The 18,681-nt window shown below is 52.4% G+C and overlaps 1 protein-coding gene across 1 annotated transcript in view; it reads right to left on the bottom strand.

Annotated features, from left to right (window-relative positions):
• BAZ1B (bromodomain adjacent to zinc finger domain 1B) overlaps positions 1–5,632 on the bottom strand; it is a 49,414-nt gene extending 43,782 nt beyond the window's left edge. The window contains exon 1 of the mRNA XM_061470610.1: positions 5,383–5,632. Coding sequence (XP_061326594.1) covers positions 5,383–5,495 — 113 coding nt within the window. The 5' untranslated portion in view covers positions 5,496–5,632. The remainder of the gene's footprint in view (positions 1–5,382) is intronic.
• Positions 5,633–18,681: the final 13,049 nt, after the last annotated feature.

Here is an 18,681-nt window from a genome sequence, read left to right as displayed (position 1 = left end):
AGTCCCTAATGAAGAGTCCCTCCCCAGCATCCTTATAGGCCCTCTTCAGATACTGAAAGCTGCTCTGAGGTCTCCACGCAGCCTTCTCTTCTCCAGGCTGAACAGCCCCAACTTCCTCAGCCTGTCTTCATACGGGAGGTGCTCCAGCCCCCTGATCATCCTCGTGGCCTCCTCTGGACTTGTTCCAACAGCTCCATGTCCTTTTTATGTTGAGGACACCAGAACTGCACATAGTGCTGCAAGTGGGGTCGCAGGACTGCAGAGTAGAGGGCCAGGATCACCTATGTCTTTCAAGACATTAAAAAATCCCACCAAAATTAGTTGCACTAAGATTCCCATTTGGAAATTACAACTCCAACAAAGCCAATTTTCCTTGATATTTCTTCACAGCCCCACAGGAAAGCACAGTAAGGTGCAGAAGCTATACTGTGGACCTTGATATACAGGTATCTTCACAGCAACTGATGCTACACAAGACCATGAGCCAGGAGCAGACCCACCTCCAGAGGAGGCTGTACTGATGGAGCATTCCCTCACCTGGAACAGGTCTTAAAACCAAGGAGAAACCCCACAGTTCCCCAGCTTACTCTGCTTGTGGAGTGTCCTGCCCATCAGCAACCTGACAAATCATCTGTCACAAAGCCTTGAGCTCTCAGGCCAATCCTCACCCCTCCCAGAGCTTTCAAAGATGCTTAAAGTCTCCCTAGAAACACCCTAGAGGTGCTGCAGGGCAGGAAGCACATCATGGTGGTGGAGTGATGGCAAGGAGTAACCACAGCTCAGAGAGGAACCCATCTGCACAGTGCCACTGACCAGACCAGAGGTGTGTTTTTAACCAGTCTCTGTAGCAAGACTGAACGAGGAGGCAAAATAAATAAATAAAAATCCAACAAAGAAAACACCAACAAAACAGGAGTATCCCCCTGTAATTACAGCAATTAACCACTTTCATAAGGACTAAACTGCAGCCACAATGCTGCTCCTTCCTATGACTTGCCCACAAAAAGAAGAGTTAAAAGCAAATTCAATCCTCACAGCAAACAGGAGCCTAAACACACAGAAACGGTGGTCTTCAGCCTTTAGCCCCACCTCACCCCCAGGCTTCCCTTCTGCATGTCTGAGGACACCACCAATCCGGAGGGCTCACAGCTGCTGCAACACGAGTGCTGGGGGAAAGACACTTCCTCAGGGCTTGGGATGCTGCTGCCTTCACAGACTTGCAGTAGTCTTAACTACAAACAAATATTTGAGCTACGGCTGGGAAATAAAATTATGGTCTACTTCTCTTTTACCAGTTTATCAACTTTCTTCTCTCTAGACCTGTGAGGAAATCCCTTTCCTTCCAACAAGGAGAGCTAATAAATGCTGATCTCCAGCTGGAAAGGAACTGAAAGATACACTTCTTCCTAACATCACTTCCCAAACTGCCAGACGTTTCCCCTCCTTGCGCACACCTCTGAGAACAGGCTTAACCACACTATACCAGGGCTCATAGTTTTCAGATCAACACCAAACTCAAAAGCCTCAGATACAGCAACTTCCCTTGCCAGCTCAGCTCTCCTTCTCACATGCAATTCAATTCCACCTACAGCTGGTCAGCTGGTCCGGCACTGACCCTGGACACATTCCTTGCCCAAGCTCCAGAGTCATGCCTACCGTGCCCACCCTGCTCTGGGCTCTGCCATAAGCTCCCTACACCGGGTTCTGCTCCGAAACCTTGGGGAAGCACAAAGCAAGAGGCAGGATGATGCTTTTGCAAAGTTTATTCTCGCTCAAACTTTCCACTCCACATGTGCTGTTTGTCCTTTCCACTTGGACTGAAAACAAACCCCAGAATGTTCAGACTGCTCAGCAGGTCTGACTCAGTACTACGGCTGGTGTGCCACAACCAACCCATCTCCACACACATTTGGAGCTGCCATTGCCACAGAGTCCCAACACAGTAATAAATAACAAACCCTGGACACCAGCTTGTGAATGCTCCCCCAAGAGCCATCAGTAACACACGTGTTAAATTAAATAGCTGATTACCCACTGCATAACAGTTAACACATCACATCTGTTTGCATCACACTGAAGATCACTTAATGCTGAAAGGCAGAAAACAAAGAATAAAAACAAGGGACCCTTTTAGGGAAAAAATGTCATGTTTCAAAGTAAACAAGCCAACGGCACACAGGCAGCTATGAAGCAGATTTGAACTGTACGTCTTCCTGGGTAACTAATCGTCTCCCAGAAATGACTGCCAACTCCAAAACAGCTTTAGAGCATCTCAATTGTTTCCACCTCACCTAAGGCAGCAAACCTACCCAGAAGGCCAGCACTGCTCTAAGACACCACTCCGGGAGGGGTGACAAAGTTCTTCTAGAAGCGCAGAGCTTTGGTGCTGTCATCTTTCAGCCAGAGTTTAACTGGCTGGTACCACAACAGCCTTGAACCTATAGGCTACATGCAGCCAAATTCCTTATGTTCTCTGTGCTGCTTATCACACAGAACACTAAAGGCAGAAGGCAAGCTTTCATCTGAGGAGGAAAGCACGACAGCTTCCCCACACAACGCCGACGGCTGAAGGAAAGCTTTGCCTGAACAGCCCCTTCTTGCTGCTCCAGGCTGGTTTGCTCTCAGAACCAAGCGTCTCCCTTGAGCTGGCAGGACTGTCTTCCAAATCACATCCAGTACAGAACACACACACTGCAGCAGCCCCACACTGTTCCACACGGAACAAATGTGGTGTCTGGCAGGCATCAGATGCTCAGTACACGTGCCACAGACAGGCTGCACAGGTGACATGAACCTGACAAGGCCATACCCTGCATGAAGCATTTGCCTGACACGTCACCTACCGCAGAGCAGGCCTACAGAGCTCCTACAAGAATGAGTCCACCTCCAGCCTCCCAGTGACCCACTCGTCCACAGCCACATAACCAACAAGGCTTGCACCGAGTCTGACCTGATAGGGCAAAGGCTCCACCAGGACACAGTGGGCTCTATACAAAATGGGTTCAGATTTTGGGGGGGATCTGGCAAAGGAAGCCACAGGAAGCTACAAAGAAATACGAAACTGAAATAAACACCTGAGCTCTCATGACCATGTTATCACAGAATCCCAGACTGGTTTGGGTTGGAAGGGCTTAAAACTCACCCAGTTCCAACCCCTGCCACGGGCAGGGACACCTTCCACTAGAGCACCTTGCTCCAAGCCCCTGGGTCCAACCTGGCCTTGAACACTGCCAGGGACGGGGCAGCCACAGCTTCTCTGGGCTCCCTGTACCAGCGCCTCAGCACCCTCACAGGGAAGAATTATCCATCGGTTCACTGCTGCTGCACATGCTCCTGGTACATGCTCACGGGGATGTATATGCAATAACCCAATCTTAATTTTTGGTTCAACCTAAACTACAGCTGCAAATCCTAACAAAAAAAAAAAAAGTCTTCAAAACTTTTAATGTCTTCCAAATCCCTCATTTGTAGCTGCAGGGTAAGGATGGGCGCATCCTTTGGGGGAAGAGCTGATCAACCACTTTTCAAGGTGGAAAATCAAATGTTCAGGAGACTGTTTTTCAAGGCCTCTGCACAAATGGCACAAGCACGGTGAGGACTCGTGTACCTCTCTGCAGGCTGTTCCCATCACCAACATTCCTTCCTCTGCGCTATCAAGGACAGACAGAAGTGACCAAAAACCCCTTCAAGTCTTCTTCAGGTAACATTTCCCTTCAACTGACTCACTTGTAATTTTCTGTTAAACCTTTTGCCTGGCATACATTATATACAGCCACCAAAGCAAGACAGAAACCCAGCATTATTTAGTTTCTCTTTTTAGCTTCACGTCTACCTACCACAATGAACTTTCTAGAACGTGCTAGGCTGCCCGCCTCCTACAGCGCCCTATGAAGTACTCTCTCCAAGCAAAGAGCATCTCTCTAAAACAGGAGTGCTTGCACTGGTTCCCTCTTTCCTTCTGACCCTGCAGCTAATACAGCCCCTGCGAGATGAGAAACCACCCCTTTCTTCCCTTAATATTAATACCATGCAAGTGTCTGCAGAAATATGTCCTCCTCCACCTACTCATGGATCCACAAGAGCCATACCACCGGGCCAGCGCTCTCGGGAAGTGCCCTACAACTGCTCTGTGCTGTCCCTACCAGGCAGACAAACCTCAAAGCCACATTTTCCTTCACAAAAGTAGTAATCGGGTTTAATCTGCATCTCTTTGATCAGTGATCACTCTTCAGGGGGAAAGGCAGAGCACAGGCTTCCTCCAGGTCACACGGATGACCGAGCTGCTTAGGGTTTGCACACACCACGATAGCAGGCTTTGGAGTTACAGACAGAATGCTTTAATTTCAAATACTGCTGAAAAGCAAGTATCCAACCCTGTAACCAAGAGCATTTTATTGGGCTGAATGCACTAGCGATGCTTATCTGCATTAAGAGGTGCATTTCTTCTTCCAAAGCTCCTTAAACCTTCTTAGGGGCTTCCACCAGCTGTCGTTCATCTGAAGGAACAAGACACTATCCAGCGCAAGGCCCCGTGCAAGTTCTGGAGCCCCTTTGTCTTCTGCACCGCCAAGACCTCCGAGGTACGTCCCTATCTAGGTTCATGCATTTCTCCCGCTCCCAGTCCTTCAGATTTAGGTCCCAACACAACCCCTGACCAGGCTGCTCACACAGTGGTCTGCAGCGACCTGGACTGTGACTCTGCCTCCGCAGGTGTTCAGCGTCTGCACCGCTACCGGCCAGGCCCAAGGCTGCTTCCTGCCGCTGTCACACGCCAACCCGCGCCGAACGGCCAAGAAAGGTAGTAAGTAAAAATGGCTTTCATGCAAAAGCGGCCAAGAGGGAGAGGCTCCGTCCGGAGCGAAACCCAGGGCTCTCCACAGACGAGCTGACCCTTTGCTGCGCCCCCTCTGTTCCTCAGGGGGGTACGGTGCCGACCCCCACCACCCGGCTGCAACCCCCGGGACCGGTTCCGGCATTAACCGCGTTAAGGAGCCCCTTCCAACTGGTGCCCGCTGCACACGCCGGAGCCTCCGCTTCCCGGCAGCCGTCACCCCTTCGCCGCTCTCCACGGCCGCCCCAGACCCCTCCGGCCCCGCTGTCCCCGCCTGGAGCCTCGTCCCGAGCCGGGGCAGAAACTTGCCACGGCACAATCGCCCCGCCGCCGCTCAGGCTCCCGCCCGCTGCCATCCCCCTGCGCTCAGCGCCCCCCGGCCCCTGGAGGACCGGGTGCGCTGCAGAGCCCGGCTCCGCACCCGGCACCGGCGGGTCCCCTCGGCCCCGGGGGCTGCCGCCGCGGCCGATGACAGCGGCGCGGCCGGAGCCCTACAACCTCCCCCCCCCGCGCCGGCCGCCCCGTCCCCGTTCCCCGCGCCGGGCGGATACTCGCGGGTGCGGAAGGCCTCCTGCGTGTGGGGGATGACGAACCGCTCCCCGGGCTCCCCCGGCGGCAGCGGCCTGGCCAGCGGGAAGGGTTTGCGGCCCAGCAGCGGCGCCATGGCGGGGCCCGGCCGCAGCCGCCGAATTCGCGCGACGACCCCGGCGGCGGCGGAGCCCGGGCGGGAGGATTGAAAAATGGCGGGAGATTCCCCTCCCCCCGCGGCGGGCGGCAGGCCGGGCCTGGCCGCGCGCACTCCAACCTCCTACCGCCCCGCAAGGCCCGCCCCGCCACCGCCGATCCGCGAGCCTATTGGCGGGCCGCGAGCGCTACCGGCTCTCGGTTGGCTGCGCCACCTGCCAATCGGGGCGGGTCACACCGCCCGCACCGCGCGCGAGGTGAGAGGTCGCGTTATGTAAGCGGCAGAGAGCGCGGCGCCATCTTGTGTCCCCGTTACCCGCCCGCCCCCCTTCCCGCGGGGACCAATCAGCGCGCAGCCACGCCTCCCCGCCCATCCGGGTACCGCGGCCAGGCCGCGCGCCCAGCTTTGTCCTCCGCGGCGCGCGCGTGCTGACACCGCCTCTTAAAGGGGCAGCGCCGCGCGGGGTATTGTGGGCCGGTGGCGGAGCCGCCACCCGCGGGGTAGTGGCTGCGGTCCGGCGGTGCGGGCAGCGGGGCCGCGGGCAGCGGGTCTGTCCCGTGTGCGGGCAGCGGGGGCCGCGGCTCCTCGGAGCGCTGCCGGCTGTCTCGGTGCCGGGCCGGCGCTGGCTCCGTCGCTCCGTGCCCGTCGCGGGGCGGGCGCAGGAGTCGGAGGCCCGCGCTGCTCCTGCGGAAGGAGGACAGACAGCTGCGAGTCGTGTGCGGGGGAGCCCCTTTGGTAGCGGCGCGCGTGGAGGTGATGCAGAGGGTTGACCAGTGTACAGAGGCTGTGTCCCACCAGTGTTGGTTGTGGGTCGCAGGCAGCAGCTCGGGCCCTCGCAGCCGCACAAGCCTGGTGCGGCTCCGTCTGTCCCCTTCTCGGAGACAGGAGGGCAGCTCTGTCTGTCCAAGTGAATTGTAGCGGTGCTGGATGGCTGCTGCTGCTCTGTGGTACCGGAGAGCAGCTGGGATGAGCAGCAGCAGCCGTGGCAGGCTGGTTAGAGCTGGCAAGCTGTTAGGTTAGCTGGTTAGAACTGTGCGGAGTGAATGTAGCTCCGCAAAGGACCTGTGAAGTTAGGCACAGCCGGGGTACGACCTGGAGTGGAGGTGTTAGATACTCCCATGATGAATCTACACTGGAAAAGCATAACTTCTGCGTAAATGTTGCAAAGTCAGTGCCAACATAGGTGTTTCCTGACTGAGCCCAAAGGCTTCATCTAGGACTGAAGACAGTGGGAATAACAGCAAATGTCTCACGCTACGCTGCCAGCCTTCGGTGTGAGCGCACAGAGATGAACCTGCTCCCCGCTGGAGCTCCACCAGGACCTGAGGTGCAGAACTGGCACCAAGTTGCCATTCTTGGCCTGACAAAAGCCAAAAGGTTTTGCTTTTTGTTCCCCACAGGAGTGCCATGAGCGCTGTCACCTGAGGGTCACAGAGCCCATAGCGAACGTGTATCCTGAAAAGGCCCACACTTTGGTGGACTAAGAGTCCATGTGCCTTGTTGGAGCACCCACTGGGGGAGGTGGGCTCTGCTCCCCTGCTCAGAGGTAACTTTATGCCAGCTCAGCAGTGTCAGCCACAAACTAGCCAGGAAAGGGGCAGAGTTTGACACGCAGAAGCATATTCAGGGTTGTCAGTGACTTGTGTTCTGGTTCTCCGTTCCTGGTGTCCTCCTGAGTGGCATCCCTGTGTTGCTGGGTTTCTGCTGCCAGAGCAGCTTTGGGAGGTACCTGCTGTGGCAGGGCAGGAATTGCACTTTGCTACAGCCCTGCCATGTGGGCGAGGGCAGGGTTTGTGCTGTCTGTACTATTGTGTCCCAGGAGAGGTGTCCTACAGCCCTGCCAAGCTCACTGCATTTCCCTTCCTATTCCTACACTCCGTGGTGCAGCTCCATGCTGGTTGGAAGTGCTCAGCACCCATCACAATGGCACTTGGGCTTCTGCTTTTCTGAGCTCTGGCATTTTTGTGTTGACACAGTGAGGAGCTCCCATCCCCAGGAGTGCAGTTCCTGCTCCTGCCCAGTCTCCAGTGTGCCAGGGCTGGCCTGTGCTGCTGATGCTCTGCAGTCTTGCAGCCAGTGCCATTAATGTGCAGGTCTCCAAGCTCTTGACAGCTATTGAGTTAGTGAAAGTTTGCACTCTCCCTTTGGGCTGAAGGAACTAAACCCCATTTTGGTTTGATGGAGTTCTGCTCTGCTCAGTGGTGCTCACTTACAGCCTGGTTCTCGGGAACACGGGGGTCTTTTCCCATCACTTTAATGGTATGAAAGGACCATAGAGTCCATGTAGCTAACCACTAACATCCCTGGGGTAATGCAGAAGATGATTGATCAGATATATTACTGTTTTCACCTGCTGCAGGTACTCACTCATTGAGTTTTCCCGTCTCTTCTCATGCTGTGTCCCCTAGCCTCAGCTGTCACACAAGATACCAGATGTCAATTTTATGTTCCTAGAAGGACGTATAATACATAAAACTTTGTCACTTCTTAAGTATAAATACGCAGCTTTTGTGTTTAACAAGTCTTCATGTGACTCTGGAAAATATCTCTGCTGGGCAACAGGAGCAGCGCTTGTCTGACTTTGGTATTTTCCTGCCTTTCCCACTTTTGGTCCTCAGTGAACCCTTTTATGTATAAATTATGTACTGTTTAAATCCTAAAGCTGTCCCAAAATGGGGTAGAAGCTTATTAAGAGCTATCATTTACTGCAGTATGAGTTAGAATACCTCACAGGAGCCATGCCAAGGCACAGCGTGGGTGTCTGTCCCATCTCTAGCCCTGGGAGCTGTGGTCCACCCTGAAGCCCATTTCTTGTCCATGTCACACCTCCAGCCCCTGTTCCCCTGCTCCTCCTGCTCCTTGCTGTCTGTGAAGTCCACGTGCACTCATGATCGTCACTCACACTGAGGGCTGTTTGCCCCAGAGGGGTTGGCATGAGTGGGGTATCTGCATTTCACACTGAGAATTTACCAGATTATTATTGTGTATTTACGGGGTTACTTTATTAGAGGAAGGATCACATCAATTCTGCTGGTGGAGCAATAAAACCATTGCATTTCTTAGGGCATTTATTTGTTTGAGATGTTTGTAATCTTGGAACAGAGAGGTTTGTGCTTCGAGCATCCCTGTAAGATGCCAGTTAAGGCGCAGAACATGGTGTTTTCCACAGCATTTTAAATGATTGTTTAACAGGCAAGAGATAGTGGTAAATACTGTAACATAGGAAGAAAGTTAATTGACAGAAAAGTGCCTACCGATGGATGCAGCTACAAATGCATCCCTCTGTCTACAGGGTGCAGTGTGTGGATCCAGCAGGATGCTTGGAGAGAGAAGACAACAGAAATTAACTGCATGCTGGATGAACTAAAGGCGGGCTTGTCCTTCTTACATGAAAAGGCACATTGATGTCCTGCTGTGCTTGGCTCAGTCTGAGCTCAGTCACCTCCAAGTTCATCCACACAATGCAAGCCTCCTTGTCTGCTCCCGTGTGCATCCCCTGCTTGGCTTTATCCCAGCAATGCCTTTCTTTGACTCTTACTTCTCAAGCAGCTCCTGTGTCCTGCCATGGTGCTGCCAAAGCCACCCATGCCCATCCTGCCTGGAACATGGGCAGGGGCAGGACCCACTGGTGACCCAGCTCCCTGCTGCCATCCTACTACACCAAGTAAACAGGGATATGGAGAGCACCTGGGTGTCTGAAATGATCCCCTGGGTGCGCTGCTAACACCTGCACAGTTTTTCTATTCCAAGTGTTTCTATTCCACTAATTTCTACACACATACATAGACCATAAAATTAATGCTGAGGTATCTAAAGCTTTATTATGGGCTCATTTGTTATTGCTAACTGCTGCTGACAGGATGGAGATTTAATGGCATAAGTTGAGTGGCGAGTTTAAGAACAGCTGTGGAAGATTCCTATTGCCTCTTTAAGGAGCTGTAGGAGTTACATGAAAAGCACAGCAGCTCACAGTCAGCAAAGAAGGGTTGCGTGGTGCTTCCCAAAAAGCTTGGCTTCATTAAGCCTCATTTTGTCAGACCTTAAACTGCCTAGGCTGAAATTCCCAATGGCTTGTGGCTGCCTGTCTGGGCTGCTGGGGAAGGTGGGGAGGAGAGGGAGAGCTGGAGTAATGAAAAGAGGAAGGATTTGGGGTTTGGGGGTAGGTACAGACTTGAGGAGCAGGTGCTTTGCTGAAAGGCAGGGGTGGGTGAGCACAGGCTCAGGCACTGCGGCTACATGGGAGGCTCAGCCTTAGGGGGTGCTTGGGCAGGGAATAGCCCCAAGGGCAGGGCAGGGGGCTAGGAGTGGCCCAGGGACAGGAGGGTGAGCTGCCTGTTCCCCCCGCGCCCAGCACGGTGCCATGTGCATGTTCCTCCATAGCAAACTGTTGGGCTCCAAGGCTCTGGCATTGGTTCAGGAGCATCTGGTGAAGGTCTGGTTTCACCTATGTGGTTTTCAAGTTGGGGAAGGGTATGTGTGCTCAGTGGTGAGAGTCGTGCTCTGCTGAGTTAGACACTAGGTTAGTTAGACTTTATTAAACAAGGGTTAAACACTCCGGTCATGGAGCCGGCCAGCCCTGGAGCTCCGGCTTGTGAAGTACCCAGCGTTGGGTTTCTCTCCATGGCCAGCACCCGCCGTCGCAGTGGCAGAGGGCACGCGGCCTGAGCTGTTCGAGGGCGGTGTTCTGGGGCTGTTCACACCAGGCTTCCCGCTGCCCAGGAGGGGGCAGTCCTGCCTGTTGCCAGTGCGTGCAACCGGTCCCCGCACAGCGCCAGAGGGGTTTCCTGAAGAGCGGGTCGTGCTTGCAGGAAAACCCAAGCGGAGGCTGTGTTCGGTTCTGTGGGGAAGAAGGGTACGTCTGCAGGGCCTGTCCTGTTCCGTGACGTACCGAAACAGGGGTGCTGAGCCATCAGCAGTGAGGACAGTCTGTGCTCGGCAGGCAGGTGTCCCCAGGCACCTATTAGTGGTGCACCCTCAGCAATGGCACAGTGTCACTCATAGATGATCTGGGGATGCAAGGTCCATGCAGCTTCAGCTCCTCCAGGTTTGAAGGCTTTCGTTACAACCAGATGAAAGGATCGAGCCCACTATAATGATGCCTGACCATCATCTGCCTCTTCCAAAGTGGAGCCATGGCTGGTGCCTTAAGCATTCACGCAGGGAGTGTGTGATGGGAACCATCATCATTGCCACTGCCCGACCCCAGCAGGACCCCCATCTGTCCTCCTGCTCCTCACTTACATCCCTCAGCTGCTGCCATCCTTCCCCTCTGTTCCCATCCTCCCCTGCCTTCACCAGCATCCCCAGGTCACCCTTGTCCTGCCCAGCAGTCAATGCCACCTCCTTAGGCTGCTGTGCCTCACCTCCCAGGTGCCTTTCCTGGGCTGCATCTTCACTATTCTTCCACCCGTTATTGTTCTCCTGGAAAGACAGTCACCGTGTTGGTGTTAGTGATATGGTGCTGCAAGAGCACCTGCAAAGAGAACACCACTGAGTATTCCCACAGTTCCTGTGGGAAAACCCCGGCCCCATCACATGCCAAGGAGCACAGAGTGCTGCTGGGGGTGTCCCCACACTACACCAGTGTCACCAACCCTCTACCCGCGTGGCAGTGAGTACTGCCCAGCCCCTAGCACATGGGGTAGGTGCAGATCCCACAGATGCTTTTTCTCTCTGCTGCTGGTGGCAAGGCACTCCTCAGATGTGCCCGTGCCACCCCTGCTTTTCTGGATCAGCCTGGAGTTAATCCAGCTGCACTACTGAAGACTGAGATGAGCTCATAGGCAGAAGCTCTTCCCTGTGAGGGTGGTGAGGCACTGGCGCAGGGTGCCCAGTATGGCTGAACATCAAGGGGGCTTAACAGCCTGTGCCATGGGAACTGCAAAGCTTCTGCCACCCTCCCCAAACTGGCTTCCTGCTGCTGATCGCATTTTAATTTCCTTTCTATCCAACCTTAGGCTAATTCTGGCTCTGCAAAGAGATGGCAAAAGGCAAAAACATGTCACAGCCAAGCCTAGTGTCCTAGGGGGTCTTTGCTGAGGTGGGTCATATGCTAGCTACTGAAGTAAATAAGGCATTTTCCCCTTCCTCTTCCTCCTATAGATTCCCTCTACTCCTCAGGCATACCTTTATCCTTTTGTTCAGAGTCTGATCATTTTAGTTATATTAATAATCACTACAGTCTCTTGCAAAATCAGGAGTTTCCAAATCTGTAGTGTGCTTCATATGAGATGTGAAATGACCAAACCGGTGGACCTTTATAGCTTTGTAAGTTAATTTACATCCTTAACTTCAGGCAAACTACGTCATTTTCACTTGCTCAATATATTCAGGTGCACACTCAAATTCCCACCGTCTACATTTCAGGCTTAATAGTTGTTAAATATTCAAATACATCTGTATCCAAAACCTGCCTGAGGTGTAAAAGTCTATTTCAAACCTTTGAAGTGCTCGCAGGAGTTCATGTGGTAGAAGATTTCCACCACTGAAGCTCAGCTTTCCTGTAGGACAGGCCTTGGGATTGCAGGGCAAAAGCAGCTTGAAAAGGAAACTTGAAAAGCTCCCATTTGCAGTTCTGACTAAGCACAGGAAATGTCAAAGCCTTTTCACTTCTCTCAGCAGCAGTGAGTGAGGTTTAGGTTTTGTAGTCTCTGCAACTCACGGCCCTAAGCACAGTGTGGAGTCTCCTGAGCCAAGGCCATGATGACTTCTGCCAGGGTCAAGCCTATGGACACTACAAATCCATCAAGCCACCAAGGCAAAGCATCATTTCCCACAAAAATAATGGTTTTCATGATCTGAAAGGATCAAGACGCTCTCTTCTTTGAGGGAGGAAGCACCTCAGCAGGTGTCGTCCATTTCAGCTTCCAGCTGCTGTGGTATTAATGTGCTAAGAGTGCCTACAATGGCATGTGAATTCCAGAGTGTCTTTGGCTCAGTGCCATGAGAGCTGCCTTCCTCATAAATAAACATGGGCTAGCAAATAAAAACTGGTGAAAACAGATCTTTTATTATCTCATTATGTTCGTGGGGGATTTTTTTACACTCTGGTTTTCCTGGGTCTGCGTGGCTGCCTTTCCAAGTGGTATTTCTCTCCCCAGCTCCTAGCACCTCCTGTTCAGGCTCCCTTTGCTGTGAGTCATGAGGTACATGACAGGCAAGAGGAGGCAGCTGCCAGCTCGGAACGAAGCCTGTGCTCAGTGTAGGAGATAATAACCTAAATAAAATCTTCTCGGCTGTCAAACTGCAGAATTCCTTGTTGCATTTAGATGTTTTTTTCCTCTGGCCTTGAGATGGGTGTCTCCGCTACTGCCCTCCCCTCCAGGACCCCATGGTTGTGACACCACTGTGCTCCCATCAGCACCTTCCCCTTCCACAACTGGAAGGACAATACTGTCAGGTACTGTCCTCCTTGGTACTGCCAGGTATCCCATCCTTGAGGAAGTCTCCTTAGCTAGATGCTGAAAAATCTCTCTCATACCTAGTACTCTTATTAGAACCATAGAATCATAGGATAGTTTGGGTTGGAAAGAACCTTAAGATCATCCAGTTCCAACCCCCCTGCCATGGGCAGGGACACATCACACTAAACCAGGGCAGCCAAGGCTCTGCCCAACCTGGCCTTGAGCACCGCCAGGGATGGGGCATTCACAGCTTCCAGGAGGCAAGTTCCTTCCCTTGTTATCCCTGAAGAGTGTGACTTTCATCGAGTGATAACTTGCTTTTTTCTATTGTTGTGAATGAAGTTCTGTTAGCCGAATTCCTTTAACTGAGTTCTTTTAACTGAGTGGTCTTGCTTAGCATGAGTAGTCGGTTAGCATGGGTACCTGAAGCTGCTGGAGCCTCAGGCCACAAAAGCCTGTGCTGTTTTGCAAATGAAAGGCCAATGCAAATTGGAAAATAAAGGAGATGTGTCCTTAGCAAGGAGCAACTACTGGAGAAAGAAAAAGGAATTTCCAGTCCACCTCCAGACCATGAAAGAACCCAGTGACAGAGCAGGAGACCCTAGACCAAACTTCACTATTGGACCATTCGCCATTTCTTTGTTCTGGGTCCGTCCTTGGAGGCACCAGCTCCAGTTGCTCCTATTCCTCTACCACTCTGTTCTGAAATGATTTTTCTAAGACTCTGATGTCAGAGTCTTAGGTGGATGATCAGGGACTGGAGCACCTCCCGTATGAAGACAGGCTGAGGAAGTTGGGGCTGTTCAGCCTGGAGAAGAGAAGGCTGCGTGGAGACCTCATAGCAGCCTTCCAGTATCTGAAGGGGGCCTATAGGGATGCTGGGGAGGGACTCTTCGTTAGGGACTGCAGTGACAGGACAAGGGGTAACGGGTTAAAACTTAAACAGGGGAAGTTTAGATTGGATATAAGGAGGAAATTCTTTCCTGTTAGGGTGGTGAGGCACTGGAATGGGTTGCCCAGGGAAGTTGTGAATGCTCCATCCCTGGGGGTGTTCATGGCCGGGTTGGACAGAGCCTTGGGTGCCCTGGTTTAGTGTGAGGTGTCCCTGCCCATGGCAGGGGGTTGGAACTGTATGATCTTAAGGTCCTTTCCAACCCTGACTATTCTATGTCTGTGGCCCTGCTGTGGGAACCCAGGGCAAACTCAATCTGTGCATCCCGAGGTCTCTTGTGCTTTCTCCAGGGAGGCTCAGACACCTTGGCTGGTAGCACCAGAACCGGTGTGGCAAGCTCGCCCTCTCCAGCAGGGTCCTCCTCTGCGCAAGCTCGCACCCACTGCCGTCATGAAACACACTTAAAAGTAAATTCAGTGTGAAAAGGAGTGGTTTGAGAAATGTAAAGTTTCATTGCTTACCTTTCTCTTGGTCCCCAGAGGGTGCTCTCACCCCAGGCAGCTCCCAGTGTGAAGCAGGTCTTTTACAGGCAAGAAGAGCCCAGAAATATTGCCTAAGGAGCCCAACTGCAGGCTGCAATTTTCTCTTCCACGTTTGTTGCTCTATCCTAGTGCTTCAAGGAGAGCTAAGAGCCCATCAGCACGGGCTGTACACATGGAGATTGTGAGCAAGGCCATCTGAGGAAGGAAGCACCAAGAATCTCATTGCATGGATATAGAGCAGAAAATTTCCTTCCAGGAAGAGGGAATCAGTTTTCTCTGAACTAGGGTTTCCCATCCTTTTCCAAAGGATTTAATTATTTGGGATGTCACCATATTGTTTGGAGAAGAAACTGATATTCTACCTTCCCCGAGAAGCTTTTGCTGCTTTCCCTTAGCTGTTACTTGTGATGTGACCCACTTCCACCCTGCACTTGGCACTTCCCATCCCTGCCAGCACACCCTTGCCCTGGTTCCTCCCAAGGCCACGTCAAGGGATGTCTGTGTGAAGTTGGGCTCTTGGCACCCGTTTGAGCAGAGTGAGGCACAGCATGGTGTGATGCAGATGCTCTGTGCTATGTGCCCACCTGTGTCTGCCAAACTGCTCTGGCACAGAGGGGCTCCATCCCTAGGGTCTCCTCCTGTAGGCTTGCAGGAGGACCCAGGTTCCTCAGCTGCTCCCTTTGCTCTGTGCCTCTCTGCCTCCTGGGAAGTGCCTGCTCCGTTGAGCTGTGTTTTCAGTTCCTCAATTTGCCTCTTGTGGGTTGTTTCTCTCCTTCATTTCACAGCAACCTGCTCAAATCCTGCCCAGATCAATACATCAATGAACACTGGCACAGGGTGCCCAGAGAAGCTGTGGCTGCCCCATCCCTGGCAGTGTTCAAGGCCAGGTTGGACACAGGGGCTTGGAGCAAGCTGCTCTATGGAAGGTGTCCCTGCCTGTGGCAGGGGTGGGAGCTGGGTGAGCTTTAAGGTCCCTTCCAACACAAACCATTCTATGATGATTCTATGAAATCCTGCCCCATGGGCACCCACACAGGGCAAGCAGAGGCCAGCCCCATTACCAGGCAGAGGAAGCAGGGAAGTGATGTGCTGTAGGCAGATATGGCAGCACTGCTGCCGTTGGGGCTGCCGCAGCTGTGACATGTGGCAGCCCTCCCAGAGGAAAGAGCACTTCCGTCAGCAGATAGAGGTGGAAGAAGGGCCATGTCCCCATGGTGAGTCACATATCATCACATTTCAAGAGCAAAAGCCACCAGTGGTGCTGAGAAAGCTGCTAGTACTGGCTGCCTGCTAGCTCTCATTAAGACTGTATTTCACTTTCACTGCTCATAATTATGAGCTCTTTGCTTCTAGCAACAATGCTGTGCTTCATCTGGACCCTACAACCATGCGGGTCCCAGGCAGTCCGCAGGGTCCTTTCTGATGATGTGCAAAGATCATGTGAGGTGACCTTCTCATATATGTGGTACTTGTACACACCAAAGGAGAGATTGCCTTGGCACCTGCACCTTTCAGTTACTTTGGAAAGCGTCATGAGATTAAAGCCTTAAATCTGATCCCTGTAACACAGCTCCGAGCCAACAGGCTGCAGTCGTAGGTGGCAAAACTGCACCAGTACCTAGTGCTTCCACCTCCTCCGATCTCTGCTAAATGAGCTCTGGGATGATAATGGCTTCTGGGATAGTTGTAGACATTTTATTGCAGAAAACCATAGAATCACAGAACCCCAGACTGGTTTGGGTTAGAAGGGGCCTTAAAGCTCCTCCAGCTCCAACCCCTGCCACGGGCAGGGACACCTTCCACTAGAGCAGCTTGCTCCAAGCCCCTGTGTCCCACTTGGCCTTGAAAAAATCCTGACAGGCAACAACAGGCACATTGTATCTGGTTCTGGGCCATTTGGGGTGCAATGGTTTCTGCTGCGGCAATCTGGAGATCCAGCCCTCCCAAATGAGCAGTTTTGCTGCAAGATTGCAGATGACTGACATGCTGACTAGCATGACACTGGAACTTGCCGTCGCTCAGGGGTCCTCAGCCTCCAAGATGAGGCTGCATCTTTTTCAGGATTTCTTTCCTGCCACCACTGTGGCCTCACGCAGCAGCACTGGGGAGAGCTTGGGTGTTCCTTGTGGAGGACCTCAGCTCCAGAGGGAAGTGGCTACAGTGAGCCTATGGCAAGAGTTTTCCGTCTCTTCCTCCATTCTTCTACTGCCTTGTTGAAGACCAGTGCCCCATGGGAAACCTGGCAAGACCAGCAGCATGGCACCATCTCCTTCACCCACCCCTGCAAAGCAGGAACCGTTGCAGGCACTGCTAGTGAGACAGCATCCACTTGCGAGCATCCTGCAGTCCAGTTCTCGAGCTTTAATCCAGTCCTCTCTGTTGGTCACCATTTGGTGTCTGGGATGGAGCCTGCCTACAGGAATTTCATCCGCTTCCTCATAGAAAATGTGGTCCTCAGAGCTGTCTTCAAGGAAATGTGGTGAGCTTGCACAAGCAGGGATTATGAGGTTCAGGAATACATCTTGAGATGAACTTGCCAGACATTGCTTTGCCTGGTGCCCCTAGTTCTTGTGCTGTGAAAAGTGCTGAATAACCATTCTCTAACCACATTCCTGCTGCATCAGTACCTACACCCCTAGTGTGTTCCACCTCATTCATTTCTCTTCTAACACAGGCAGCCCTGATCTGCTCAGCCTTTTCTTTCAGGGATGCCATTCCCACCTCTGATCATTCAGCTTCCTCATCTCAGTGGCCTTTTCTGTTTCTGTTCTGGGCTGAGCACCACAACTACACACAGCTGCGAGCACCCTCCAGTTTATACAGGGGCAAGCGATGCTTTGTGCTCAAAGTCCGCTCCTTCCCTTGCAATTTCTGAAGCCTTTTTACATTTGAATTGTTCCTGAGCCTCCACCTGATGTTTTCAGAGAATTGCCTGCAATTGCCCTCAGATCTGCCTCTTGAGGAGTAATCACTAGTTTCGAGCCCCCCACTGTGTGCAGTATAGTTAGGGGTGCACTTCCTTTATCAACATTGAATTTCTTTTGCCACTTTATCACCCGCTCCCCCTGCAGCCTGAAGCCTTCTGAAGCTTCCTACAGACACTTTTGTGCATGACTGTTCTGAATTTTTTTCCTCACCAGAAGCTGCTGTCGCTGTGCTATTCACTGCCCCTTCTGAAAAACCCAGCCCCAGCAGAGATACTTGTAGCATCCGATAGGCCACATTGTGAACGTTAACCAGTTACTCTTATTGTTGCTTTGTAAGCTATTGATCTGTTACTACTTAGTCTCTTTGAGACTCTGTGATGGATATTCTTCCAAGCTTTTGGGATTACAGGATGTTGACCAGATCACTGTTGTCCACCTACAGTGCCTCTCCTTCCAACAACCGTAACAGGTTCCTGAGCCACAACTTTCCTCTAAAAACCTATACAGACTCTTCCTCAGGTTATTGTGTTTATGCACAAGGTCCCACAAATCCCATGTTTATTACAGTTCCCACCACTTGGTACAGTAATGATCTCTAACACCGAAGATCCCTAGATGGGTGGCCAAGCCTTCCGAAAGTGGACACTCTCTGTTTGTGCCACCTCCATTCCCTTGGTAGGCAAGTAACAGGTCACAGCAACCGTCAGCAGATCTGAAATGTTCTGGTGGAGCTTGGTGAGGGCTCCTGGGACCTCTCTGTCCCAACACTGTTCTCCCCCCAGACACAGAGGCGGTTTCTCCCTGCTGATGGTGTTGGGGTCATTTTGGAGTGTTGCTGTGGGGGCTCTGACCTCCAACCTCCCGTGTGGCAGTGCACATTTTGGGACACTTCTGGGACATCCACCTTGTGTTGCACTCAGGTCTACAACTCCCTTGATGTGCTCTCACTGTGTTGCATCCATATAGCTGTACCAGGCATTGCATGCGTTAGGATCCAAACAGCCAGTTACAAAAGCCCTGAGCACTGCAGCCTGCCCATTCCTCTGTGGGATCCCTGCTCTGGTCCATTGTTTGATGGGGAATGTCCTTCTGAGGAACCATCACCCCCTTCCCCAGGATGAGTGCCTTTCACTCAAGAGATTTCCCTCCTCTGCAGCACAAGGGCTGCTGGACCAGGGACGAGGGAGTTATGGTGTCCCTAAAAGCCTCACTGATGTATTTCTCTGCTTCCCTTAGACATATGCTGTCCCAGAGGACCAAAGTCTGCCTTCAGTGGTAAACAGATGGTAAATGATTCTGGGACAAAACCTGGAAAATCCCTTTTGCACAGCATGGCTCTGCATGGAGCGCCCCCAGAAACCCGGCGCATCCCCGGTATCTTTGTTTCTCTTCTGGCTTGTC

Source organism: Pezoporus flaviventris, unplaced genomic scaffold, assembly GCF_033815535.1.
Source record: "Pezoporus flaviventris isolate CSIRO_AGI_PZ_B2104156 unplaced genomic scaffold, CSIRO_AGI_Pfla_v1 ptg000063l, whole genome shotgun sequence".
Taxonomy (NCBI): domain Eukaryota; kingdom Metazoa; phylum Chordata; class Aves; order Psittaciformes; family Psittacidae; genus Pezoporus; species Pezoporus flaviventris.
This window is presented reverse-complemented; position numbering and strand designations above follow the sequence as displayed.